The sequence below is a fragment of the Acomys minous genome (genome assembly GCF_964271855.1).
Source record: "Acomys minous genome assembly, chromosome: 16".
In the NCBI taxonomy this organism is placed as follows: domain Eukaryota; kingdom Metazoa; phylum Chordata; class Mammalia; order Rodentia; family Muridae; genus Acomys; species Acomys minous.
In genome coordinates, this window is record NC_140498.1 from 48029899 (window position 1) to 48057546 (window position 27648).

General features: G+C 43.7%; 2 protein-coding genes and 1 pseudogene across 14 annotated transcripts in view; all 3 read left to right on the top strand.

Annotated features, from left to right (window-relative positions):
- Positions 1–5437: 5437 nt before the first annotated feature.
- Positions 5438–6428, top strand: LOC311586456 (prolyl-tRNA synthetase associated domain-containing protein 1-like; annotated as a pseudogene). Its single transcript has one exon. The product of its transcript is annotated as a prolyl-tRNA synthetase associated domain-containing protein 1-like (transcript).
- A 1253-nt stretch (positions 6429–7681) lies between these two features.
- On the top strand, positions 7682–11522 carry LOC311586457 (large ribosomal subunit protein eL39-like). Its single transcript, XM_084762485.1, has 3 exons — positions 7682–7749; positions 7872–7942; positions 11156–11522. Exon 3 carries the CDS (start codon positions 11185–11187, stop codon positions 11338–11340), a length of 156 nt encoding a protein of 51 aa, XP_084618611.1. The 5' UTR covers positions 7682–7749; positions 7872–7942; positions 11156–11184; the 3' UTR covers positions 11341–11522.
- Positions 7685–27648, top strand: part of ATF7IP2 (activating transcription factor 7 interacting protein 2) — a 69017-nt gene continuing 49053 nt past the window's right edge. For 5 of the 12 annotated variants that reach the window (XM_084762474.1, XM_084762472.1, XM_084762477.1 and 2 more), the window contains exons 1-2: positions 7685–7749; positions 7872–7942. The gene's annotated coding sequence lies outside the window, so the exon portion shown is untranslated. Of the gene's footprint in view, positions 7750–7871; positions 7943–23402; positions 23541–23567; positions 23749–27648 lie in introns of those variants that run through there. The other 7 variants (XM_084762482.1, XM_084762483.1, XM_084762479.1 and 4 more) reach the window with 4 other exon arrangements.

Sequence of the window (27648 nt, forward strand, 5' to 3'; positions counted from 1 at the left end):
TCAAATCCAAGTGGGACAGTAAAAACAGTGCTGGGAACAAACGCTACGTGCATTCTAAGCAGGGGCTAGTTGACAGGCCCAGTTTCATTGTTTTTGTCACCACGACACAGACTCCCACACAGCCTCTTTTAAGTCACCACTTCCTCTTCAGAAAAGCCAGCTTCCTTCAACCAAAGCTCAGTACTTTTTGTTTCCAAATGGAAATGCTCTGATGTTGACAGACTCCAAAGAAAATGAGGTAAGCTATAAAGCGTAGAATACTGTCCCCAAAGCATATGGCTATACGCTTTATATAAGAGAAGACATGGATTCACAAGGGCTGTAATTAGAAACCAGAGTCAGGCACCACTCACAAGAACAAGTGGCTGTCCTAGGACCCTGAAATCTTAAGATAATGGCTCCTGTCATTTAGAAAAATGGCTATATTGTGCAAAGTCAATAAAGGTGAAGAGGTACCGCGTATAGTAGCACACACCTGTAATCCTAGCACTCCAAATGTGGAGGCAGGAGGCAAGAGGACCAGAATTGCAAGGTCATCCTTGGCTGCATGATAAATTCTAGGCTTCCATGGGATGAGACGCTGCCTCTAAAAAAGAGACATCCCATTCAGAGAGGGGGTGGGGGTGGAAAGGAGGGAAGAAAAGAGGGAAGGAGGGAGGGAAGGAGAGAGAGAGAGAGAGAGAGAGAGAGAGAGAGAGAGAGAGAGACTCTGAAGACAGAACATGGTATAAAGGGGACATATTATATTCCTGGTTGTCTATTAACGGCAAGATGACAGACTTTTATAAAAACCTGTCATGGAAATAGACCTCCAAGAAAGGAGCATACAAATCCAGGGTTTTTTCTTTTATTATTTATTTATTTTATTTTTGGTTTTCTGAGATAGGGTTTCTCTGTGTAACAGCCTTGGCTGTTCTGTTACTTGCTTTGAAGACTAGGCTGGCTTTGAACTCACAGGGATCCACCTGCCTCTGCCTCCTGAGTGTTGGATTAAAGGTGTGTGCCACCTTGCCCCACCATAAATCCACAATTCCATAAGCTCAGCTTCCCAGGGCCTACCAAAGGGAAGCAAGCCCTTTGCTAGCAGTGAGACAAGAGCCTCTATGCAAGCCAAGGCGGCAGCAAAGAGCTAATGTGCTAACCCAGGCAAAGGTGCTGGTGGCCAGTTGAAATCTGCCATATATGAAAAACAAACAAGCAAAAATAATATGCTAGCCGGTTGGTTAGTCCTGGAACTATCAGTCAGAGGACTACCTGACTGACTGTGTTCTATATTGTTTAGTTCTGCAGGGCGAGGGAAAAGGTATGAGGCCCTTGTATTCACAGAGGAGCCCTAGGAAAAGCAGGAATGTTAAACGGGAAGGGTTGATTCCTCAAGCCAAGAAATGTTTACTTGTTTTCTGCCCAGAAGGCTGGGAGTGTATGTGATTAATAGCCTAGTGACTTGAGCTATCTGTAGGGCCAGCCACATCTGAATCTCCCAGACATTATGTTTCTCCTTGTCACTTCCTTCCCACATCTTTATCTTGAGCATTGTTTCTCAGTTGGTAGAACCTATCCTTATGGAAGGCACCACATCTACTTTGCTAGGTGACTGACATCCATGCTGTCTGTATGACAGGCCACTTCTGACTCCCACCGACTTTTATGTTTATCCCAGTCATTCTCCCTAGATGCTTATCTTGAGCATTGTATCTCAGTCAATAGAACCCATCTTCATGAAAAAGGTCATACGTACTTTGTAAAGAGCTTCATATAAACATGACTTAAGCTTTGTTGTGCACATGGGGTTGAGTTAATTATTGCCTTAGTCAGTGTTCTATTGCTGTAAAGAGATACCAAGAGCACCACAACTCTTATAAAGGAAAGCATTTAATTGGGGCTGGCTCACATTCAGTTTTGCCCATAATGGTCATGGTGGGGACCGTGGCAGCATGCAGGCAGACATGGTGCTGAAGAGGTAAAGGGCAGAGAGCCGCTGGGCTTACCCTGAGCATTTAAAACCCCAAAGCCCAGCCCCAGTGACACACCTTCTCTAACAAGGCTGCACCTCCTAATCCTTGCCAAGTAGTGCCACGGCTAAAGACTAAGCATTCAAATAGACGTGCCTTTGGGGGCTATCTCTATTCAGACCAGCACAATTATCACCAGAGAACTTTTTATTTTTTTTCAAAATTGTGCAGTGCTTAAATATGTCTAAGTTGTGGAGCTCTTCCAAAAGTGTCAAAGTCTGGGGCTTCCAGATAGCCTCTGAACTCGGTATACAGCAACGGCACTTCCTTTCTCATTAGAGTCCCCTCTCTAACCTAGAAACTCTAAGGAATATCACATAGCTAGCAGGGAGACTACAAGCCCAGTCCTTTCCTGATAAGAAACCGATTCAGAAAACACCTGGAGATTCCTGGAGACACATACCCTATGCTAATAAGATATCTTAGTGTGTTTGCTTTCAACCAATGACCTTTAACTTTACCTGGAGATCTTCCCCCACCCATAGGATAATTAGGTATTGCATTTCCCCTCTTATGCTAGGAATACTTTGTTACATGTAGATTAAGTATCCTGATACCCCCTACCCTATCGAATGAGAGGCATTCACCCTGGAACCCCTCCCACTGACCAAGATAAATATCTGAGTCAGGAAATAAGCACTCTCTTATGCTTGAGCTGTTCCTCCACCATGACCATCTGAGACTCCATTTATTCTGTGGAAGGGAGGGTTCCCCTCCTCCCTGGAGAATCACAGCTAGATGCCTGAACTTGGCTGTTAATCGGGCAGCCACTAGCCAGGCAGCCCCAAGCTTCTGAACCACCCGGAAGCTAAGAGAGCAGTGCTCACCTCCAGCAAAGCACCCTCGGGGCCTGCATCTCACCAGACCTGCCTTCTAGATAGCTTGGGGCATCTACCTGCGTCCTCTGCTTTGCTTACCATCAAAGGGTTGTAACACTTTTGGTATCACAGGCTTGTGGAGCTCTGGAGTCTCCGCTGCCATCTCATACCAGCAATTTCATTCTAAAAGACCTAACTTTAACAACCAGTAGAAAACTCAATTTCTACCTTTCCCGGTGACAGCAGGAACTTGGCCTAGCACATAGGCCTCACCCTCAGTGTTCTAACCTGCACTGATCGAGAAATAGGACCTCTGTTCTCCTCTGGAAGCAAGCAGTACCTGGACCAGCCTGATGGATTCAGAACCCAGGCCAACACCAGGCACTGAATGACATAAAATAAACAGCCTGAGTCAGTCTCTAGAAGTCTGAGCCAACACTGGCTACTGAATTGAGATGACCTGGATTTTCTTTTTGCCTCATGTGAATTATTATTCTGCTGGTCATGGTGTTTGCAGAGATGGGGGGGGTGGGGGGGGCGGGGTGAGGGCGGGGAGGAATGTGTTTTCACCTGTACATGCATCTGTGGCAGCCAGAGGTCAGCATCTGGTGAAGACCCAGATTCGGCATTTTTCTCTAAAGCTCTTTACCTTAGTTTTTAAGAAAAGGTCTTGTAGCCAGGCAGTAGTGGCGCACGCCTTTAATCCCAGCACTCGGGAGGCAGAGGCAGGCAGATCACTGTGAGTTCAAGGACAGCCTGGTCCTCAAAGTGAGTCCAGGACAGCCAAGGCTACACAGAGAAACCCTGTCTTGAAAAACCAAACAAAAAAAACAAAAAAAGAAAGTGTTAGGGGATAATTTGATGTATTTTGATGCTAATTACTGCTTGCTGTCTGTGACTCACCTTTTGCTTAATAAAAAACCATCCCACCTGGGCAGGGCAGGAGATAGGTGGGGCTTAGAGAAAGGAATTCTGGGAAGAAGAAAGGATAGCCACGGGAAAAGGAGAGGGACCTGAAGTGAAGAGAGGAAGGCCGCCGTGGGATAGCTGGAGGACATGGCTGGTAGCGTGTATGGAGAATCCGGCCCAGATAAAGAACATGAGCAAGTATTCGGGATTATGGATGGGAGGTAGCTTGATAGAAGTTATTGGAAGCAGATGGCATGGGAGTGAGGCAGGGATCCCATGCCTGCCCCACTATGGGAGGTAGTTTAGAGGATTGATATCTGCCCTGCCCCAGGTTAACTAAGGCTATTTTAAAATATAACAAGTGTCTGTGTCTTGATTGTTTGCTAGCCGGGCCTACAGATAATACAGATAATTAAAAAAAAAAAAAAACAATAAGAAAGGGTTAATATCTGCCCTATCCCAGGTTAACTAAGGCTATTTTAAAATAGACTAACAAGTGTCTGTGTCTTGATTGTTTGCTAGCTGGGCCTACAGATAATACAGATAATTTTTTTAAAAAACAATAAGAAAGGGTTAATATCTGCCCTACCCCAGGTTAACAAGGCTATTTTAAAATAGACTAACAAGTGTCTGTGTCTTGGTTGTTTGCTAGCTGGGCCTACAGATAATACAGATAATTAAAAAAAACAAACAAACAATAAGAAAGGGTTAATATCTGCCCTACCCCAGGTTAACAAGGCTATTTTAAAATAGACTAACAAGTGTCTGTGTCTTGGTTGTTTGCTAGCTGGGCCTACAGATAATTTTTTAAAAACAATAAGAAAGGGTTAATATCTGTCCTACCCCAGGTTAACAAGGCTATTTTAAAATATAACAGATGTCTGTGTCTTGATAGATTTCTAGCGGGTTAGAAATTTCTGATGTAACAACAATTATAGGCCTAGTAATAAACATTATTAGGCCATACTGGTAAGCTAACAACAATCCTTTGTTAGGAGGTCAGAGTCCTCTTTATGACATTGCCACCAGCACTGCCATTAAGCAGGCCTGATTTGGACCTAACACTATTCTGTATACTCAGGTACCCTGAGAGCATACCTTGAATAGAAACTATCTAAATTTGATCATGATAAGGATTCCAGACACTTCTCATTGTTTGGAGATGGGGCGGGTTGCTATATGTGTTGTTTGGAGAGTGGTGCGTGTGTTTGTAGGACATGCAGGTGAGGAGACAGGCCGTGAAGAACATTAGAACAAGAAGGCAGTGTCAGGCCCCCAGACCTTAGCAGAACTGAATCCATGATGTAAGTGCCATTCGGGCTGAAAGCTCAGCCGGACGTGTGAGTGCACGCCTTTAATCCCAGCACTCCATAGGCATAAGCAGCTGGATCTCTCTGAGTTTGAGGCCACCCTGGTCTACAAAGAGAGTTCCAGGATAGCCAGGGTTATTATTCAGGGAAACCCTGTCTCAAAATACCAAACAAAATGAAAGAAAAAGAAAAAACAAAAAACTAGTATATAGACAGTACTACCCACCATAATAAAATAAAAACCTAATTCAGCTGGGTGGGTGGCGCACACCTTTAATCTCAGCACTCGGGAGGCAGAGGCAGGTGGATCGCTGTGAGTTCGAGGCCAGCCTGGTCTACAGTGCAAGTCCAGGACAGCCAAGGCTACACAGAGAAACCATGTCTCGAAAAACCAAATGCCGCCCCCCCCCCACCGCCAAACAACAAACAAGCAAACAAAAAACCCTAATTCATCAAAGTCCATGGTTCTGGGAAAGTCTCTAAATGTACTAACCTGGCTTTTTTTTAAAGTTTCGGTTGTTCTGCTTCTGGCTAACTGTTCTTGTTCACTGAAGCGTGTCAACTCAGAATACAGGTTTTTCCGCACTTAAAAGTTTACCCTGACATAGTCTCAGAACTATACTGGGATCCGAAATACCCAGTCACCAGCTAGCTAATAAAGACTTTCTACCTTCAGCCTGCCAACGCAGCGGGACGATGGCGGGCTTAGAGTTGCGGACGGCATTAGAGCAGAGGCTCAGCGCCTCACCATCCGCACAGAGGTGGTGGAGCATCCGGAGGTGTTTACAGTTGAAGAAATGATGCCTCATATTCAACATTTGAAAGGAGCACATAGTAAGAACTTATTTCTTAAAGACAAAAAGAAGAAAAATTATTGGCTGGTGACAGTTCTTCATGATAGACAAGTTAATTTAAATGATCTTGGCAAACAGTTAGGAGTTGGGAGTGGAAATCTTCGGTTTGCCGATGAAACAGCCATGCTAGAAAAACTGAAAGTTGGTCAAGGCTGTGTCACGCCTTTGGCACTCTTCTGTGACGATGGAGAGGTTAAGTTTGTTTTGGATTCAGCTTTTCTGGAAGGTGGACATGAAAAAGTCTTTCACCCAATGTACTTTCACCCAATGACTAATGCTACAACCATGGGATTGAGTCCCGAAGACTTTCTTGTATTTGTGAAGGCTACAGGACATGACCCCCTAATTCTAAACTTTGACTAAAAAGTGACTGCCAAGCGTGGTGGGAGATGACTTTTGTCTAGCACTCTAGGCAGAGTGGGCTGACCTGAGTTCTAGGCCAACCAAGGACTACATAGTTAAACAAAAGCCACTTGGGCTAATGCTCATAATTAAAAACATTTCTGATTATTAAATAAAAAAAAAGACTTTCTATTGGCCTAAAAAAACATCTATGTCTGACAAGTCTTTTCTGGTGGATAACCCACAACTGGGTTGTGTATAACTATTCGGAAGAGAAGGCCATTAAGTGTTAGATTGGGAATGAACTGGGACAACAGGAAAAAGAAACAAGAGTACAACTCCACCTCACTAGAAGCCGGCTGTCCTCTGAAACAATGAAGCAACAAGCTATCTCTTTGGAAGTTGTGTAATGAAGCGCTGCAGGGTGAGGCTTTGCAAGCTTTGTAGGCAGAAATGCCTATCAGGGTGGGGTCTACCCTGCAACTCAGATAAAGAGCATTTGTTTAAAAAGGTTAGCTGTACTATCAGGGACTCTTTTTTTGTTTGTTTGCTTGTTTTTCGAGACAGGGTTTCCCTGTGTAGCCTTAGCTGTCCTAGACTCACTTTGTAGACCAGGCTGGCCTCGAACTCACGACGATCCACTTGCCTCTGTCTCCTGAGTGCTGGGATTAAAGGCGTGCGCCACCACACCAGGCACTATCAGGGACTCTTGAGTGTAGATAGCTTCCACGACAGGTGGAGATATTCTTACCCTTTAATAGGGGCCAGTTTATCTTTAGACAAAATGGTGCTGATGTGGGTATCTTGTGTGCGTTAGTTAAAATGGGGCTGACACTGACGCAGGAACTCGGCACAAAATGCCTGACACTATGTGTCGAGAGAGCCCCCAAACCAAGTGACGTTATCTGTTATAGAACTATTCTGGGCAGAATCCTACTTTTTTGGGTGCTGTTTATTATGGACCTGAGGTCCGAAGCCTTTCCCCGATTATTCACCAGCCTTCAATCTTAAAAGTGGTACGCTTAGTTACCGGCCTGAGCCGTGCACCCGGCTTTGAAGTGTGACCTTGTTTTCCTCTCTCTTCTACCTCTCAGGCGTTGGGATTATGGACAAAAGCCACCAGGCACACGACATTGTTTTCTAGCCCCATTCACGTCTGCAACCTCTTTATCTGCTGATGACCCACAAGTAGTAAAAGTTTTGCGTCTTGGGGGTGGACAGCAGCGTTCCTATTATACTCGAGAAGTGGCACTTCCGTCCTGCACGACTGCACGTCCAGTTTCTGGATCGTGAGCTCCTGAGACAATTAACAGTTACAACCGTCATCCCGGGCAGCCTAGCGTTCCCCTTGGCGGGAAGCTGACGCTGCAGACGCTGCTTTGCGTACTCACGGCCACGAGGTCTGACCGGATTTCCGGCGGCCGCCATTTTAACTGCCGAGCCGGCGCGCTTGGGTGCCGGTTCCAGTGTGCGACCCAGGGGCTCCGCTGGGCAGCGCTCGCAGGTAGGTGCCGGGCTGCTGTGTGGTGGTCTAGCCTGTGCTTCTGCCTTAGCTGCCGGGCACAAGGCCTCTGCCTCTCTGCATCCGGGGAAATGTTTTTTTGTCTTTTTCGTCCCCCCCCCCAGGATACCTGGAAGAGTTGGGCGTTCTGTTCGTGTTTTCTCCGCTACCTTCTCAACTCCCTCAGTGAGCGGAGGTAAGAGGAAATAATGTTTGGAAATTTAATTGTTTTTTAAAAGCTCTTCACTGTAATTCATTCTTAGTCCACCTGCCTCTGCTTCCCGAGTGCTGGGATTAACGGCGCGTGCCACCCCGCCCGCCAGATAAGTAGATTTGCTTAACATGATTATACTTTTATCTCCCACTGCTCCCTCTCCCTTCCCAGTCCCTCGGTTCCCTTCAGTCCCTCTTTGTTCCCCGTCTATTTTCACTACCTTAAGATTCTTAGCTGGGCGTGGCACTCGGGAGGCAGAGGCAGGCCGATCGCTGTGAGTTCGAGGCCAGCCTGGTCTGCAAAGTGAGTCCAGGATGGCCAAGGCTACACAGAGAAACTCTGTCTCAAGAACACCAAAAAAAAAAAAAAAAAAAAGAAAAGAAAAAAAATTCTTGGGGCTGGCTCGGTGCTTAAGAGCACTGTCTGCTCTTCCAAAGGACCCGGGTTCAATTCCCACCACCCACATAGCGGCTCACAACTGTCTGTAACTCCAGTTTCAGGCATTCTGACACCCTCACACCAATGCACATGAAATAAAATCAAATTTAAAAAAAGAAGAAGAAAGAAAAAAAAAGATCCTTTCACCTCCACTCCTGCAGCACTGGGATTGCAAGCCCTACCACAGGCAGTTTATACACTGCTGGGGCTGGGTTTACTGTACGCTGTACAAGTACCTGCACCACCTCCTCAGCGCTATAACCCTATTTGGATGGATTATTACAGAAGGGAGCAGTGATAGCCCCTTATTTCTTAGAAATTCTCTTCTCTGGTAGTTATAATGCTTGGGGCTTTGAGCCTGATTTAAATATCTAGTTACAACCTTGTGTACAATTCAGGATACCACGTATTCCCACAGAGCCAAAGATGTGACTCAGGGTCCTGTTCCTGTGACTAGTATTTGAAGAGTAGTGCAATCTCAGTTCTTGACTTTACATGAGGTTAATTATATGTATCCAGGGGCCCTGACTTCAGTGTCCTCCAAAGTGTGTCAATACCTAACTAGTTAAAGACGGGGTACAGGAAGACAGACACTGAGTGATGATAATGCCTTTGGGACTCAAGCAGGAGTCTGACATAAGTAAAGGAAACAGGAAATGAAGGCAAAGATGACAATTTGTCATAGTTTTTGTTACATAGTAACCATGGCTGATTCAGATCACACAGTCATTTCAGGTTGCCTAATAAACTATTCAAGAACACATTTGGAGAGCTGCTGGAGGCTTGCAGAGCTGAGCTTCAGGGTCAGCGCAGGTTGGTTTTCCCTGTCAGATCCACACGACAGGTGGCCCGGTGACACATCAGTTGTCACTATGACAGCATTAAGTCTTTTTTAAATGGGGTCCGTTTGAAGGTGTTGTGGCTTTTGTTAATCTGGTATTATGGTCAGTATATTTGAGGCCTGGTTTTTGTTGTTGTTGTTGTTGTTGTTTATTTTGAGGGTTTTATTATGCCTTTATATTCACATGGTCCTAATGTACTGTCTTCTCTTTTATAGTTTATCAGTTAGAGCCTCATGGTAGCTGGTTTCTTTGTGTACAAAGGAGATGCCTCTGAGGTTGCACTCACGGCAAGGAATAGGCTGAACATCATCGCTGTGTTAGACAAAACTGAGTAACTTAGACCAGGGCACAAGGTGATCTCCAAAGGGAGGCAAGAGGCTCCGTAATTAAAGACTAGACGTGCTTACTTAGAAATTTGAGGTCATACAAGTTATATGAGACCCTCTCACAAGCAAATGTAAATAATAAAAGTGATACAATGACTAGATTTATGTTGACTTTAAAATATACCCATAATGTGGGGCACACCTTTAATCCCAGTACTTGGGAGGCAGAGCCAGGTGGATCTCTGTGAGTTTTAGGCCAGCCTGGTCTACAAAGCAAGTCCAGGACAACCAGGGCTACACAGAAACCCTGTCTCAAAAAACCAAACCCAAAACATATATATATACACACACACACACACACACACACACACACACACACACACACACACCCAGCCACAAGCTACACGTGGTAACACATGCCTTTAACCCCACCTATCAGACAGAAGGCAAGGGGTAAGCAGATTTCTGAGTTCAACATCAGCCTGGTCTCTGTAGCAAGTTCCAGGTTAGCCAAGGCTACATAGTGAGGAGGATACCCCACCAGTACCACCTCCCCATCCATCTATCTATCTATCTATCTATCTGTCTGTCTATCTACCTATCTATCTATCTTTTCCCAAGTCAGGCTCTGACTTAGTGGTCCTCACTGTCTAGGTGGCTGGACTCCTGCTCTGTGACTAGACTGGCCTTGAACTTGGCAGATTCTCCTGCCTCTACACCTGCCTCCTGACTATTGAGATAACAGCTTACATTACCATGCCTTGCTCATATTTTTGTTTTGTAGTGTACTTGAATTATTCAAATAAAACGGAACCATTGCATTATCAAAACTAGGTTGTTTTGTTTGTTTGGTTGGTCTAGCTAAATATTTTTCAGACTATTTTTGGTACAGGAAAGTAAAATAAAAAATAGTTGGTCATTTTAGTACTCAAAGGACTTTAAAATACTAGCAAATATTTATACATATACACATGCAGGCAATACTGCTTGAGAAAGTACTTAAAATGTCATAAGAATGAGATAATTTTTTTTTTGAGACAGGGTTTCTCTGTATGTAGCTTTGGCTGTCATTGAATCACTCTGTAGACCATGCTGGCCTCAATCTCACAAAGATCTGCCTGCCTCTGCCTCCCAGTGTTGGGATTAAAGGTGTGCGCGACTACTGCCTAGCCTAGCTGAGATTATAAAATTCCTTAATCCACAAGGCATGGGAGAGGTCATTCTTAGGAGAATGTATTTCTGCCAATTGCTTGATCCATGTAGAAAATGAATTACTTAGTAAAACCCTTTTTCTGATTATCAAATTCTTTGCCAGAATGAGTCAACCGATCTGGAGGCTCCTCTGCCCTCTTCACTCCCTCTGTTTTTCTTTGTTTGTTTTGTCTTGTTTTTAGACAGGATCTCAGTGCAGGATGGCCTTGAGAACTGTAGGTTCATTTAGTGGTTGGATTCTAGGTGGAAGTTTCTGGTGTTTAACCGCAGTTTCTGGATCAACTGTTGTGGTTGCCTCACTTGCTTTTTCTTTTGATTGCCTCTTTTCATCATCACCTTTCTTCTAATGACTGGAGGTTCTTGCCCTTCTCTCACAGTGTGGGCCTGACTGGCTTTGCTCTTCACCATGGCTTCTCACAAGACCTTCAGGATCAAGAGATTCCTGGCTAAGAAACAGAAGCAAAATCGCCCCATTCCACAATGGATTCAGATGAAAACCGGCAATAAAATCATGTACAACTCCAAGCGGAGACATTGGCGGCGAACCAAACTGGGTCTATAAGGAACCACACATAGTTATGCTGTCTGAATGTCACCGTTAACTTTCTGTACCAAGCTTAAAACATTGCCATTGTCTGGACAGCTGAGTGTGTTTATTGGGAAAGTGAGGTTTTCTTTGTTTCTGTGTTCTTGCAGGGTCATTCAGGAATAAATATGTGAAACCTTTCGTTTAGAAGAAAAATATTGGCTTGTGTGTTAGAACTTATTTTGTTTGTGTTGTGGCTCTGGATAGCAAACCAGGAACTTTTGCACAACAGACAGTATTCTATCTGTGAGCTACATCCTGGCTCTTGTTTGGAGAGTTGTGGATTGAGAGGTGTCCACACTACCCTCAAACTCCTGCTCCGCCTTCCTCGGCCTTCCCAATGCTTGGAGGATGCCAGCAAACCAATTTGTCAGTCTTTTTATGTGACTGTTGAGATTAGGTTTCTTTTTGAATCAATAATTGTTCTCTGATCCTCGCTGTATGTCTTATTTAACAAATGATAAAGAGTGGCTGTTGCCTCGCATTTAATCCCAGCACTCAGGAGCAGAGGCAGGTGGATCTCAGTGAGTTTGAGGCCAGCCTGGTCTATAAAGCCAGTTCCAGGCCACCCAGAGCTATAATGAGACTGTCTCTAAAATAAGTGACTTTAAATCCTTTGGCACATTTCTGACATGACTTCTCCCTGTAAATGATTTTAACTGCTTCCTGTGCTGTTAACTTTTTTTGTTTGTTTGTTTTTCGAGACAGGGTCTCTCTGTGTTAGCCTTGGCTGTCCTGGACTCACTTTGTAGACCAGGCTGGCCTTGAACTCACAGCGATCCACCTGCCTCTGCCTCCCGAGTGCTGGGATTAAAGGCATGTGCCACCACGCCTGGCTCTGTGCTGTTAACTTAATACCTTAGTAGTTTTTGCAGTTTTTGTGAGAGCCAAAGCTATAATTTTAAGTTTCAATTTCTGTGCCTAAGATCCATGAAACAAAAATGCCTCTAACCTGTAAGACCCTTGCCCAATGACAAACACTTCCTGAAATGCCAGAAGCTATTGTTTGTTTTCACTCCCCTAAAGAAGTTTATTTGATTCAACTGTACTGAATGTCCCAAACTCCCAATTTGTTAGAGCTTTTAAAGGCAAAACCTACCATTGTGTGACATACACAGAAAGGCAGCTGTGGACATCTGCAGCAAGCAAGCATTGTTTACAGAAGTGAGAAAATTGCAGTTAAACATCAGGCTGCTCTCATAACCTTGAGGTTAGGGACACAATTGTATACAATTGTATAGAAATGTATGGCTGAGTCTATGTGATTAGTGACCAGTTCACACACGATCATTTTAGTACTTAAAGGTTTTATAAAGAATGCCTTGACAAGTAATCCACTACACTGTAAAACTCCTAGACCCCAATGGCACGTACACACTGCCTCTTCTCCAAGGGAGTAACTGCAACTCTTCAGTTCAGATTAGAGGAATGATTCTGCTTCCAAATATGCTTTCTTCCATTTTCAAGTTGCTCCCATCAACCCCAATATAACATGTATGAAGAATCATGCTCTGTTACAGTAAAACTTTATAGCCAGGTACTGGTGGTACACACTACACAGAGAAACCCTGTCTTGGGGGAAAAAAAAACAATAACAACAACAAAAAAAAAACTTTATTTGCCAAAGATGGTCAGCCCTGGACTGTACCTTACCATATATGGAAGTCTTTACCAATCCTTTTTTATGCCTTTCTGTCAATACTTTCTAAACTGTGTCCTTTGGTATAAATACTACCTACCCAGCATTTCATAACAAGCAATTCTAATAGAAACTATCTGCTTGAGAATGTGTTATGAGCTTTTTCCAAAGAGATGTAAATAAAAGTCTACTCACTCCACGTAGGGCACCAACAATGAAAGCAACCACCCACCCATGTGTAGCTTAGTGACCAACTTAAATGGTGTTACTTACAGAAGCACATGTGACTTTGGGGGGCATCTACACCATTAAGACAATTGGCCGAGAGGTGGTGGCACACGCCTTTAATTCCAGCACTCGGGAGGCAGAGGTAGGTGGATTGCTGTGAGTTTGAGGGCAACCTGGTCTCCAAATCGAGTCTAGGACAGCCATGGCTACACAGAGAAACCCTGTCTTGAAAAACAAAACAAAATGAAAAGAAAACAACTGTCCAAGCAACTGATAACTGTTAAAGGATCCTTAGAGTGGATCCTGTAAGCCCTCCCTACCCCCACCCCCAACTGTTCATTAACTGCCATCTTCAAGGAAGGGAGGGGCCTCCTGAGTCTGTTTTCCCTAGAAACTGTTAACTGTATCTTTGTGAAGCAGTATGACTTTGTGAACTTGTCTGCACTAAATGATGTAATGTTAACAGGCTCAATCTTGTGCAGAGTTTCTTCAGGGCAACAGCCAGGCGATGCATGGAGGATAGTATACAATGTAGTTAAAAACAAAAACAAAAATGATCAAGCATTACACTGTATTCTAGTGAGCCATTATGGCAAGATAGTAAGCAGAGTCTTGTATTTTCCAATTGTACCTGGGTTTATCTAGGGCAAGGGTTCAGATCAGTCCTCTCCCTTACCTGCAAGAGTCATTTATAAAATGACAGTTCCATTTACAGTCAGATGCTAGTATTCTCCCAGTCAGTATTCCCCAGAGAGAGTTAGTGGGATGGCTCTGTGAATAAAGGCACTCCATCAAAAGCCTAGTGACCTGAATTTGATCTCTAGAGCTCACTCCACAAAGTTGCCCTCTGACCTCGGAACATGTATCATGACACATGTCCCCACCACCACACAAAAATAAAAGTCCCCCACAGAGACAGAGCATTTGGACATTTATATACACTATTAAATATAGTGTGTGTGTAGAGATTTTAAAGTAATTGGCTCATGTGGTTGTGGGGAACTGTCAAATTGGGAATGTTGAGAGCAACCTACAGATTCAAACAGTTGGATGCTGTGAGCCAGGCATAGTGGAGAACATCTTTAATCCCAGCATTTGGGAGGCAGCGGCAGGCAGAGCCCTGTGACCTCGAGGCCAGCCTGGTCTACATAGTGAGTTCTGGTATAGCCTGAATTATTTACAGGATGACATGAGCTACATTGTGAGACTCTGTCTTAAAAAAAAAAAAAGCCAATAAACTAAAAACAATAAAAGTGGATGCTATGGTCTTTCAAACTTTGTACAGCAGCCTAGCAACCTGAAAACACAGCAAAATATGGAAGCAGACGTGCTGCTGATCTGGGAATCCTGTTTCTGTTATTAACACCTTGAGTTAATTACCTGAGGCTCGACCACAATATTAAGGATTACCTCCTTGAATTCGGAAGAGTTGATGACCATAGGTAGTAAATCTACATATACATTCATAGTAATATCTGGACACCATAATCTTAACAAAATTAACCATAATAATCATACTTTATTTCTCTGCTATCATCTAATGATATTCATAGAGACCACTGTAATTGTAGTGAACCAATTAATTTAACTGGTGTTACTTAGAGAAGCACATGTGACTTTGGGGATCTACACCACTAAAGGAAAACACCTCTTCCAGCAACTGCTAACCATTAAGAAGGTAGTAGGACCCTGTAAGCTCTCCCTGCCCCCACCCCCAACTGCTCAGTAACTGCCGTATATCTTCAAGGAAGGGAGGGGCTGTCTGCCTTAGTCACTGATCTATCGCTGGGAAGAAAGGACTGTGGCCAGCCCAAGTATGGCAAACACGACTCTGGCAGGCCTTGCCCTTCTCCCCACTTCCTTCCTCCTTGCTAAAAACCGTTACATTCCATCCCTAAACCTAACCACCAGGGTGTGTTCCTTTAGCAGGACACTTCCTCCTTCTGAGGCTGACTACCAAGTCCAGGTATCAAAGGGTTGAAATCCAGCAATCAAAAGTTCCCTTTTAGCTCATCTAATTAATATGCCCAATCAAAATTAAATACCTCATCCTAACATGGAGTTACCCTTTTACCTTTTTTTTTTTTTTTTTTTTTTTTTGGTTTGGTTTTTCAAGACAGGGTTTCTCTGTGTATTTTTGCCTGTCCTGGACTCTAGTTTTGTAGACCAGGCTGGCCTCGAACTCACAGGGATCCACCTGCCTCTCCCTCCCAAGTTCTGGGATTAAAAACATGGCCACCATGCCTACCTGGCTCTCCCTTTACCTTTATAAGTTGCCATTTGCCTTTGGGCTGCATCTGTCTCCTCTCTATCCTGAAGTAGTCCTTTGTTGTCGTTGTCTCCCTGCCCAGGACAAATATTCCTTTCCCCTCTTCATCCTCTGTCTCCTGTCTTTGTCACTTATTCCCTGCCCTCTGTCCCTCTTGGCCAAATAAATCTCCTTTGTTCTGAGAACCTGGTTTGGGGGTTTTGGGCTGACACCAGTCCCTTCACACACAATGACCAAGGCAACTCTTACAAAAGGAAGCATTTAAATTGGAGACTTGTTTATACTTTCAGAGGGTCACTCCATGATCATTGTAGCAGGAAGAAGAAAGGCATGGTGCTGGAGCAGTAGCTGAGAGCTTTACATCTTGATCCATAGGCCTGCAGAGACCCTGGGTCTGGCATGGGCTTTTGAAAGCCCAAAGTTTACAGCCAGTTGTTGCAGGATATTTAATCACACTGTGAAGCCCAAGACTGTAGACTGGAAAAACTTGTTTCTAGTTGTGGTGTGGCTCAGCCCTACCATACACCTTCAATCCAAGAGCTTTCTGTAAACAGGACTAAAAAAGTCAACTATAAGTCAATAGGTGGAGCAGGCAACCAGTTGACAGGGAGTGGACATAGGGAAAAAAAAAACAGAGTGAAAGAAAGTCCAGATGGGGGAAGGGAGAGGGAGGGAGGGAGGGAGAGAGAGAGAGAGAGAGAGAGAGAGAGAGAGAGAGAGAGAGAGAGAGAGAGAAACTGAGACTCTTAGGAAGTAGAAAGTAGGGAAAGTAGGGATATGGAGGGCTTTATATATATAATTTATCTTTATTTTAAGTGCATTGATGTTTTGCCTGCATGTAGGTTGGTGTGAGGGTGTCAGATCTTGGCGTTACAGACAGTTATGAGCCACCATGTGGGTTCAGAGAATTGAACCCTGGTCCTGGTCCTCTGGAAGAGCAGTCAGTACTCTTACCCACTAAGCCATCTCTCCAGCCCAGTTTGGAGGGTATTTAAGACAGTGTGGAGAAGAAAATGGGGCTTTTTCCTTCTGGGACTGTTGGCTGAGGAAAAAGGTCAGCTGAATGCTTTCTTAACTCTCTGAGTTAGCATCTCCCTCCTGAGTCTTTATTGGTAAACTTGAACATCTGGGATTTTGTTAAAGCCACCAATGACACACTTCTTTCAATAGGGCCACACCTCCTAATCCTTCTAATCCGATCAAAGAGTTCTTACTATTCCTTGATGACCAAGCATTCAACTGTATGTGTTTGTTTTGTTTGTTTGTTTTTCAAAGCAAGTTTCTCTGTGTAGCCTTGGCTGTCCTGGTTTTGTTGTTGTTTGTTTGTTTTTGTTTTTATTTTTTGAAACAAAGTCTCTGTGTAGCTTTGGTTGTCCTGGACTCTCTTTGTAGACCAGGCTGGCATCAAACTCACAGCGATCCACCTGCCTCTGCTTCCTGAGTGCTGGGATTAAAGGTGTGAGCCACCACGCCCAGTTTGTGTCCTGGGTTTTTTGGTTTTTGCTTTGTTTTGTTTGTTTTCAGAGACAGAGGTAACTGGCTGTCCTGGACTCACTGTGTAAATCAGACTCAGACTGGCCTCAAACTCACAGAGATTTGCCTGCCTCTGCCTCTTTGGGTGCTAGTATTACAGGTGTGTGCCACCAAACCCCGATGTACTTTTTTTTTTTGAGACAAGGTTTTTCTGTGTAACAGGTCTACCTGACTGTCCCAGACCAGGCTGGCCTCAGAACCCACAGAGATCCATCTGCCACTGCCTCCCAAGTGCTGGGATTAAAGGGGTGCACCACCACCACCCAGCCCAGCTGGACATTCTAATTCAAACCAACACACTGTATTTCTGTTGTATCATTTAATGTTGACTTCAATACAGACTGTGTGGGCATCGTGTCCTTGTGGACTGTGTACAGTTTACCCTTGTTCATTCAAATGCTGATTTCTCTACCCCACAATCTGGTTTCAATCTGGACATTGCATTAAGATGTTTATTTTAGGTTTTTGTTGTTGTTGTTGTTTTTCGAGACAGGTTTTCTCTGTGTGACTTTGGCTGTCCTGGACTCCTTTGTAGACCAGGCTGGCCTCGAACTCACAGTGATCACCTGCCTCTGCCTCCCAGTGATGTTTATTCTAAGTATCTACTGTCTCTGAAGGACCCAGGTAATTGTACAAATGTAACTCCATCTTGTGACTAGGCCAGAGTTTCTGTCTTTCTGTTTTGTAAAAGAATTCCTGGAAAAGCCATAACCCTCAGGCTACCAGTCAAAGACAGTCAGGACACCTGGCCTGAGGAAGATAAGGTTGCTTAACTACCAATTTGAAGATCCCCCCCCCAACTCCTGACCAGAGTAATGTAGCCTCAAGAACTTGTACCCTAGCACTTGATCTATGACAATAGAAGTAATGATTACTTAACCCATCTTGGAACTTCCCTTGATTACCTATTTTTTTAAAAAGCCTACATGTTCAACTAGATTGCCAAGAGCCACCCTGTTAAGGGAACTCACTAGGCATGTGGGCTTTCTAGGAGGTGATCTGGTGTTTCCAGGTCTTATACCAGGATGCACCCCCAAACTGCTTCCAGCCTCTGACATGCTGTCGGGAGCCATTGATTAGGGGAAGTCCAGTAGGCATGAGAAATTTCTGGAGGTGATCCAGTATTTGCAACATCTGTATCGTGATGTACCCCAGAATTGCCTCCAACCTCTGACTACTCTGTCCATTGTGCTTTGCTGCATCTCTCTAAAATCTGACATTAGAGCCGGGCATGGTGGCGCATGCCTTTACTCCCAGCACCCAGGGAGGCAGAGGCAGGTGGATCACTGTGAGTCTAAGGCCAGTGTGGTCTACAAAGCGAGTCCAGGACAGCCAGGACTACATTCATGGCCAGCCCAGTCTACAAAGCGAGTCCAGGATAGTCAGGATTACACAGAGAAACCCTGTCTTGAAAAACCAAAAGTAAACACATCTGGCATTGGTGTGAACTGTTATTTTCTGGGCACTGACCAGCTCTGATTGAGCAAACTTCCTACAGGATCTTATTGAAGATGTACTGTTTGTTATTCAGATGAGTTAATCCCTGATTATGGAATTCCTGATTTGAATCAAATAGTTTTAAAAGTTAAAGTTAGTTAATGGCTGCAATAAATACCTTTGTGGACCTCGAGATGCCTCACTAAGGATAGCCTACTAGCAGATTTGTGGCTTCAGATAAGCCTCCACTACAGATGGCACCACGAATCCTGGTATTTTCACCATAAATATGGGCAAGTTTGTTTAAACTTTTCATGACCTAAGTGGAATGAAGCTACCTAGATATGTCTGAATTTACTCTGTTTCTTAGAATGAAAGACAGATAAGAATTATTGTCCTGGGCTCATAATGAACTAAGAGATAGCTGGATAGTGTATAGTTAAGTCCGTCCTAATTGATAAATTGTATACTCTTGTAAGTTTCAAACCCTATTAACCTTAGACTTTGTCAAGCTTTGTCATTCTGAACTCACTATGAACTTATGTAGTGGATACATAGATAAGAAATGTGTAGATTTAAAACATATAACCTGTTATATTTTAGAATTCGTCTGTTTTTGTGATTAATTGTGCTCTTGACTATGAGGTATTTCCCTTTTCTCAGAAGTATAAGTATGGTCTTCTACAATAAACGTGGGGGAGAATTGAGCAGCTTAACTTCAGTTGACGTTAAGATGCCTGACTTCATCCACCTCTTCTCTTGATCTTTTCTCTTGAATGTATGTGCTGAAAATTGGGAAACCTGACTTCAGTTGAAGTCAAGATGCCTAATTCCATCTACCTTTTCTCTTGAATGTATGTGTGTGAGTGGTTTGTTTTTTATCTCTTTTTTACTTCTTACTTCTCTGTGGATTCACAAACAAGTTAGCAGACCCAGGGCTTTTTACCCAGCCTAAGTTCACACTAGTTGACTGGAGATCTCCGCAAGGAGGCCTGTCTGCAGAGCAAAGAGCCTCCTTTTACGACCCCCGTGCAGTTTCTAGCCAGAAGACACGTTTACAGCCTCAGCCATAGGAAATTTGTGCTCAGTTTAAATTCTCCTTCTTGGCCGAAGTCCCTAGAGAAGAAAATTTGGGCTCTTTTCCCCCTTCCCTCCTTTCTCTTTCAGTCCTGATCGGTTATCTGAGCCATCAGCTCTAGCCACCCAAGAGATGAAGCAAACTGGAAGGGCATCCACATCCAGCACCAGAGACCCCACCCTGGACCCTCTCCAGAGCACCAGCCGGGCATTAACACTAGATGGTCTTTCACCATCTGGCTTTGCATAGGCAGTGACCCCAGTACTCTCAATCTCTGCAGAATAAAGGCTTTCTGCTTTTGCTTATGACTTGGCTTCCTACTCCTGGTGGTCTTTGTGGGATGGTCTCTTGATCTGGGTATAACATCTCAAGTTTGTGTAAACATGTCACAATTTGTTCTCTGTATTGTCAATAAAAGCCAACTAGCCAATGCTGAACAATAAGAGAATAAGGTGGGACATCCTGTTCTGTTGGGGACGATAGGCCATATGGCCAATGTTCAGCCATCTTGTCTAAGTCTGCACCTTTAAGTCTCTGTCTTTCCCAGAGCTTGCTTTTCACCAGAAACTAGCTGACCCTGTTGTGAGTCAGCAGTTAGACTAAAGACCAATAGGGATGGAGCGACCCTGTTGTGAGTCAGCAGTTAGACTAAAGCTAGATGAAGACAAAGCAAGATACCCTGTGTGGCAGGACATTTTGACCCTGCCTGGAATTCTCTATGTTTTGAGAAAAGCCTGCAGTTGGGTTGCTATACCAGTAGCTTCCCTGCCTTCTGAACTATAAAAGCTGCTGCCTGACTAATAAAGATTGAGAGTTTGCTCAGTCAAACTTGCTCCCCTTTCTTGTGTCTTGCATTCTCAACAGGTGACCTCCCTCGCGAGTTTTAGTCGAACCCCGCAGGTCGGGTCAGCTGGCGCCCAACGTGGGGCAGGTATGGGTTCCTTGTCTCAATCCCATGTCATCTGTTTATAATGATTTTTATTGTTACCTTTTATTCATAACCTTAAATGCTTATTAATGTATTTTATCTGGGCCATTCTTTTATATAACTCATAGTTCTTTGCCTACAGTTTGGCAATGATTTCCAGTATTTGTCCCAATCCTTCACTGAGTGGAGTCTCTCAGAGAGCATGTATGTTGGGCTAATATCTACTTATAAGTGAATATATACCATTGTTTGCCAGAACATATATTTTTCTGTATTCTCAACTATACCCATTCTTTTTTATGGGAATGGCTTTGCCCTTAATTTAGGGAAACAGTAACAGCTGAACAATTTTATCCCCTGCATTAATTTGTATCTCCTGTTTTACACACCATGATTTTTGATGTACAATAAGATCTTGAGAAGTTACATAAATGATAACCATTAAATTAGAGTTTACTTCAGCATCAAGATTTATAAATATAGAGATTGGAAACTTTTCTGGTTTCCATATGGCATATCATTATAGAATATAACAGTTTTTAAAGAAAATTATTCAGTGTTACTAATATATTTAATTTATAGAAAAATTTAAAGTTATTAATACTTTATATTGACTGTAACGTATTTAATACAAAGAAGTCCCATTACATTTGTTTAAGAATGAAGTCATAATTTTTAGAACTTAAAACCAGATCTTTATAGTGCTTTGAACTAACATTGAATCACATAATATCTGTGTTACAAATGCATATGCACTCATATATTTTAAACAAGAGTTTGAACTTAAATTTTAAACATTATATTTAATAAGCAAATTATTAATCTTTAGATGAAAGTTTACAGATATATGTTGGAGATGCAGTTTTAACATCTTTATTAAGGAAACATTGTTTAAATTTTTTATTTTCTATAAGTATATTACTGTTAGAGATCAGTTTCTTAAGTTGGTTCATTTAATTTGATGTTAGAATGGCTCTGGCCTTAAATTACAAGCATAACTATTTGTTATAGATTTTAAAGATTTTAACCAAGATGTACAGAACACAATAAATTTATACCTTTAAAGCCAATAAGAAACAAGCATAATGTGGGACATCTGAATGGGAGGAAGCTATGCTAGCGTGGAGGCTTAGGATGGAGTAGTTACTGTGCAGGGTTGTGCTATTCTCTTGAAAGACTAGGAGTTAGCCTCCCTGACAGACAGACAGATAGGGGAGGAGCCATGGATCTAAAGGGGCGAATGTCCAAGATGGCCCTCAACAGGCCACCTATGGTCTTTCTTATGGGAAAGGCAGTGAGAAGGAAAGGCCTATTCAGCAACAAGCATTTCATCTTGAGGAAACAAGAGGACAAAGAATTCCCTGGGCAGACTCCCAGTTGGGTTCCCTTTCTCATGCTGACAGGTGACAATCAGCCTACCTCCTATAGTTTTCTGATGTTCAGTCTTATGGCTTTCCTGTGTATTGGTTTATTGTTTCTCTCAGACAGTCAATGTCTCTCCTGTTCCACAGAACAAATGGAGCTAACAGCCACATCCCCATTATACCCTGAAGATTGACTTTGGAGTTGTCTTAGATCTCTGTCCCTCTTCCAAATGTGGCCATATTGAAGAAATCTTTTTCTGCTTTGCTATATGTATTTGGCTCCTTTAGTTGGCCTATTGAGGATGAATGGCCAAGCCTGGCTTGTTGCAGCGCGCACAATGATCCCTAAAAGTCCTATATAGCAGAAACACACACACACACACACACACACACACACACATACACACATTTTAAATATATATTTTTTTAATGTGTGAGTGTCCCTCCATGAATTTGTGTGCACATGTTCGCAAGTGCCCTCAGAAGCCAGAGGGTGTTGGATTTCCTGAAATTGGAATTACAGGCAGTTGTGAGCTGCCTCTATGCATGAGGGCAAGTGTTGTAAACCACTGAGCATCTCCTCTGCCCACAGGACCATGTAGAAAACTCTAAGGGGCTAACATCTGAAAACTCAGCACCGAGGATACCTGTTTCTGTAAAGTGATTTTTTATTTATTTTGAGATCAGCCTCTGGGGTTGCTGGGATTAAAGGAGTGGGCCACCAGGTGTACTTTCCCAAACTGCCTGGAAGAATGTGGCAGCCAGCAAGATGGTTCCTCCCCCACCTCAGGAATGCATTTTATTTGTTTTTGGGTTTTTTTTTTCCAGACAGGGTTTCTCTGTGTAGCCTTGGCTGTGTACACGACTCACTTTGTAGAGCAGGCTGGCCTGCAATTCACATTGATCCACCTGCCTCTGCCTTCTGAGTGCTGGGATTAAAGGTGTGCGCCACCATGACTGGAAGGAATGCATTTCAGCCACTCAAGGACACTTTGCAAACAACTCGCACTAGGCTTTGAGACCTTCTGTCTCCAGAGCACATCATATTTTAATGTTGAGAAATACTGATTTTCATGATTTCTCAGCCACTTCTCTGAACTGAGCTATGTAAATAAAGTTTCCACAGAACGCCACCAAAGGCTCCCTGGAGCTGCAGAGCCTTGAGTCCCCTGCTGTATTTGGAATTCACAGGGTACTGGCCAATCGCCACCTCAGGTTCTACTCCTGCAGAATTTTCACAGCTGGAATCTACAGCCCTTTTTCTCCGGGGCTTGTTTTGGCGAAGAAGGTTTCATAATAATTTCAACCCTTGTTCTCCGGGGTTTTGCTTTGGTGACGATTTCATTATACTAGCTTCTTAAACGCCATCCAAATCTGTGCCCGAGGCCTCCCGGGCGCGCGCCCTCGCCTCACAGGCCGCTCTGGACGCCTCAGGCCCTGGCCTGTAGCTCGACGCCAGGCGACCGCGGCGCGCCCGCCCGGGGTCAGTTTGTTTTTTCCCTCAGCCGCTCGCTCCCCGCCCACCGTCGCCGTGATTGGCTGAGCTCTCTCAGCTTCGCGCTCTCATTGGCTGGCAGCGGTCCGGGAGGGGGCGGAGGGAGGGAGGTTTAGTCTCGCTCCTGGCCCGAGGCGGGTCATTTTGTCTTGGGTCGTGGCTTCTCCGCTGTGTGGAAGCGGCCGGGTAGTGGCGACCGCAACAGGTACGTCGCGGGGCGGCGATGGCTCCGTGAGGGAGGCGGTTGGCGGGCCGGCCGGCTCCATGGCGGCGTTCGGCCCTCGGAGGCCAGGTGAAGTGTGCACCCAGGGGCCGGGCCGGACCTGGAGGGAACTGCCCTCGGGGAGCTCAGGGATGGCCAAGGGGCAAGGAAGCCGGAAGCGCTGGCTGACCGCTGCCTGAGGCGACTCCCGGTATGTGTGTGGGCGGAAATGCCTTGTGCTCTGCTCTTCACTCTCTGGGCATGGCAGGTGAACTGACGGATCCCGACATCCCATGGATCCCGCGGTCAGGTTCAGTGATGGGGTCGTTTTGCTCTGAGTAATGTAGGTGCCTGAACGGTTAACTACCTGGAGCTTGCCTTATGAAACTGTTTTGTTTTTTTCTCCGTGTAGCCTTGCCTGTCCTGGACTCTCTTTGTAGACCAGGCTGGCCTCGAACTCACAGAGATTCACCTGCCTCTGTCTCCCGAGTGCTGGGTGTAAAGGTGTGCGCCACCACGTCCGGCTTGTTACACTGATTTATGTTAGGCTGACAGACAGCACGTTTGGACTAATTTGCTAGAAAAGACTGGCACCTGGAGCAAGCCTACGGAGCCTTTCGTGAGCTTGTTACACCGTAGTGTTACGGTGTACACACCAGGTCTGAATAGATCAAATTAGGTGAAACCTTTATTCACCACCGTCAGGGCTGTCTCAGGCAGAGGAGCAGCCTGGCCTTCAATTTTAAATGCAAAGACAGATTCAGAAAGGCAGCTGTGGACATTGGCAGGGAGCAAGCAAGCATTGTTTACAGTCAAGCCATTAGAGTGTTCTCATAGCCTTGAAGTCTAGAAGGATACATTGTATAGAAATGATGGTTGGTCTACTTGACCGACCACTAACCAGTTTACCCAAGGTAAGTTTAGCAGTCAAAAGTTTTTCTTCAGAATGTGTTTACAAGGTGTGGTAATTAGCTGAGCATGGTGGTGCAGGCCTTCAATCCCAGCTGTCAGAAGGCAAAGACAGGAGGATCTCTTAGGTGTTCGAGACTAGCCTGATCTACAAAGTGAGTCCAGGATAGCCAGGACTACAAGAGAAACCCTGTCTCTGGAGGAAGAAAGAAAAAAAATGTTAACTTTATACAGTTCAGTAACCTATTGCAATAGGACACCATGAGTTGATGCTGAACTCCTTTCAGGTAGAAGTGTCTAAAAATAAAACCAACAATTTCTTATTTTTCCTCATCTTTTTCCAGTTTTAGCAAACAAGTTAAAGAATGTATCTCAACAAAGGAAACAACAAAATTCTTAAGGAAAACTGACTTCTCCCTGGTGTCCTGAGGCACAGTTTAAATCCCAGTACTTGGGAAGCAGAGGCAGGAGGATCTCTTGTAAGTTAAGGCCAGCCAGAGCTATACAGCAAGACACTGCCTAAATAAATAAATAAGTAAATAATAAATGTGAAAAGAAGCAAAATAGGTTAATTGCATACACTGAATCCCCAACCTTGTGAATGCTTCCTTTTATGTTGGCTCATTTACCTCTCAATTTATTTTAGAAAGGATGAATCTAACTTTAATCAACTTAGTCTCCATAACTCAGTACAGATCTAGATCATCTGTATGCTAAGAATAACTCCTGCCTCGGCAGAAATATGTAAGCAGTGCGTTAAAATATTGAACACCTAGTGCAATTTAGGTATGTCTTGAATTTTTTTTTTGGCTTGACTTTAATGTACTTAATATCAATTTTAAATTCTATTATATTTCCTTGCTACTTAATGTTTTGAATTTTGACATGGAAATTAGCAATCACTTCATCTCTGCTTGCATTTATACCATAGTTCTCTGATCTATGCATAATAATAAAATTGTGTTTGAGTGGGCATTGAATATGCCACTGCTCATATATGGAGGGTAGGACAACACTCTCCTCCCCCCGACCCCCACCCTGAGACATGGTTTCTTATGTAGCCTTGGCTGTCCTGGACTTGCTTTGTAGATCGGGCTGGCCTTGGTCTCCCCAGTGCTGGGATTAAAGGCCTTGGCCAGAGGACAACTTTCTGTATTTGCTTTTTCCACTAAGTTCTAGGGATCAGGCTTGCATGGCAAGGTCTTTTGCCTACTGATCTGTCTTATTCTCTGAGACTTAAAACAATAGACTTGGATAATTCTTACTCATCTTTGTAAGTATAGGTTAAAGAATCCTGTCCACGAGGGTTTTGTTTGTTTGTTAAGATTTATTTATTATGTATACAATGAGGTACCCGATCTCATTATGGATGAAAACCATAAGTTTTAAGGGCTATAGTTCCAGGTACTATGGAGGGTGAGCCAATAGGATCAAAATGTAAAGGCCTACCTGAACACTACAGAGTTGGTTCAAGGTCAGCTTGGGGATCATAGTGAGGCTTTGTCTCAGAATAGGAAAAGCTTAGTGGTAGAGTAATTGCCTAACATGGTGGCATATGCTTTATTCCCAGCACTTGGCGAGGCAGGAGTAGGTGGATCTCTGAGTTCCAGGCCAATCTGATCTACAGAGCTAGTTCCAGGACAGCCAGGGCTCTACAAAGAAGCCATGTCTCTCGAAAAACAAACAAAACTAAATGCAGATTTAAAGGATGAGGACGTGGCTCAGAGGGTCAAGCAGTTACAAACATGAAGAACTGAAGTCATATCTCCAATCCCAGTAAATGTCAGTTCCAATGTGGGGCTATTCCTATAAGCCCAGCATGTGGAAGGCTTAGATGGGGTTACTAGAGCAAGCTGGTAAGTGAGACTAAACACACTGATGGAGAATGATCCAGGAAGATGCCCAAAATTAACCTCCCAGACTTGAACAAACACATGTACATTCATACAGTTGAAAAAAGATGTTAGCAAGAATGTACCTTAAGTACATGCTTCCCAGCCTAACTCCTTAGTTGCATACCCTGGATCCACCTGGTTGAAAGAAGGGACCAACTCCCACAAGTTGTCCTCTGACTTTTCTCATTTACCAGATTTTTTTTTTTCTCTGAAAGACAGGCTCTCTGTGTAGTCCTGGCTAGTCTGGAACTTTATGTGGAGACCAGGATGGCCTCAAACCATAGATATCCACCTACCTCTGCTTCCCGAGTACTGGGACCAAAAGACCTGAATGTAAATTGATGAATATGAAAGTAAAGGCCAAGGTATGCTGGTGATCATGTGATCCTGATGCTATATGCCAGTCTATTCGCCAGACATTATTGAAAGGAACAGTTGATTCTCATAAGGTTAACTCACCTACCATAACTTGGTCTCTAAGAAGAGCTTTTATTATCTTGTTGACTATTTTATAATAGTCAACATACTAAAGTTTTAGCAGCCTGACCTTCAATTTTAAAGGCAAAGACAGATTCAGAAAGGCAGCTGTGGACACTGGCAGGGAGCAAGCAAGCATTGTTTACAGTCAAGCCATTAGGATGTTCTCATAACCTTGAAGTCAAGGATACTTGTATAGAAATTATGGTTGGTCTGCTTGACCGACCACTAGCCAGTTTACCCAAGATGAGTTTAGCGTCAAAAATTTTTCTGACATACTAAAGTTTTAACTTTTCAAAAATAAGGCCAAATAGTAAATGTGTACTATTTTTAATAGTAATACTATTTAATAGTAAATATTTTAAAATACATTTTAAGAAGATGATTCAGCAGGTGGAGTTTGCCACCAAGCCTGACTACATGAGTTTGGTTCCTAGGATCCACATAGTAGAGTGAGGTTACCAACTACCCAAGTTGTCCTGTGACTGCCAGTTACTCAGGGCATACAGCATGCATGCTCATGAGCAAAAGTGATTTTTTTTTAATTTTTAATTTTAATTTTTAAAAAAGATTTGTTTATGTATATAATACTCTGCATGTACATTTGCAGGTCAGAAGAGGGCATCATATCACATTATAGATGATTGTGAGCTACCATGTGGTTGCTGGGAATTGAACTCAGGACCTCTGGAAGAACAGACAATGCTCTTAACCTCTAGCCCTGCAAAAGTGATTTTTATTTGCCTAATTGTCAACCCCCAAGTTTACGACCCCTGTTTGCTAACCTAGGCCTAGTCCTGGAAGCAGTCTGTGAGACTGCTGAAAATGAG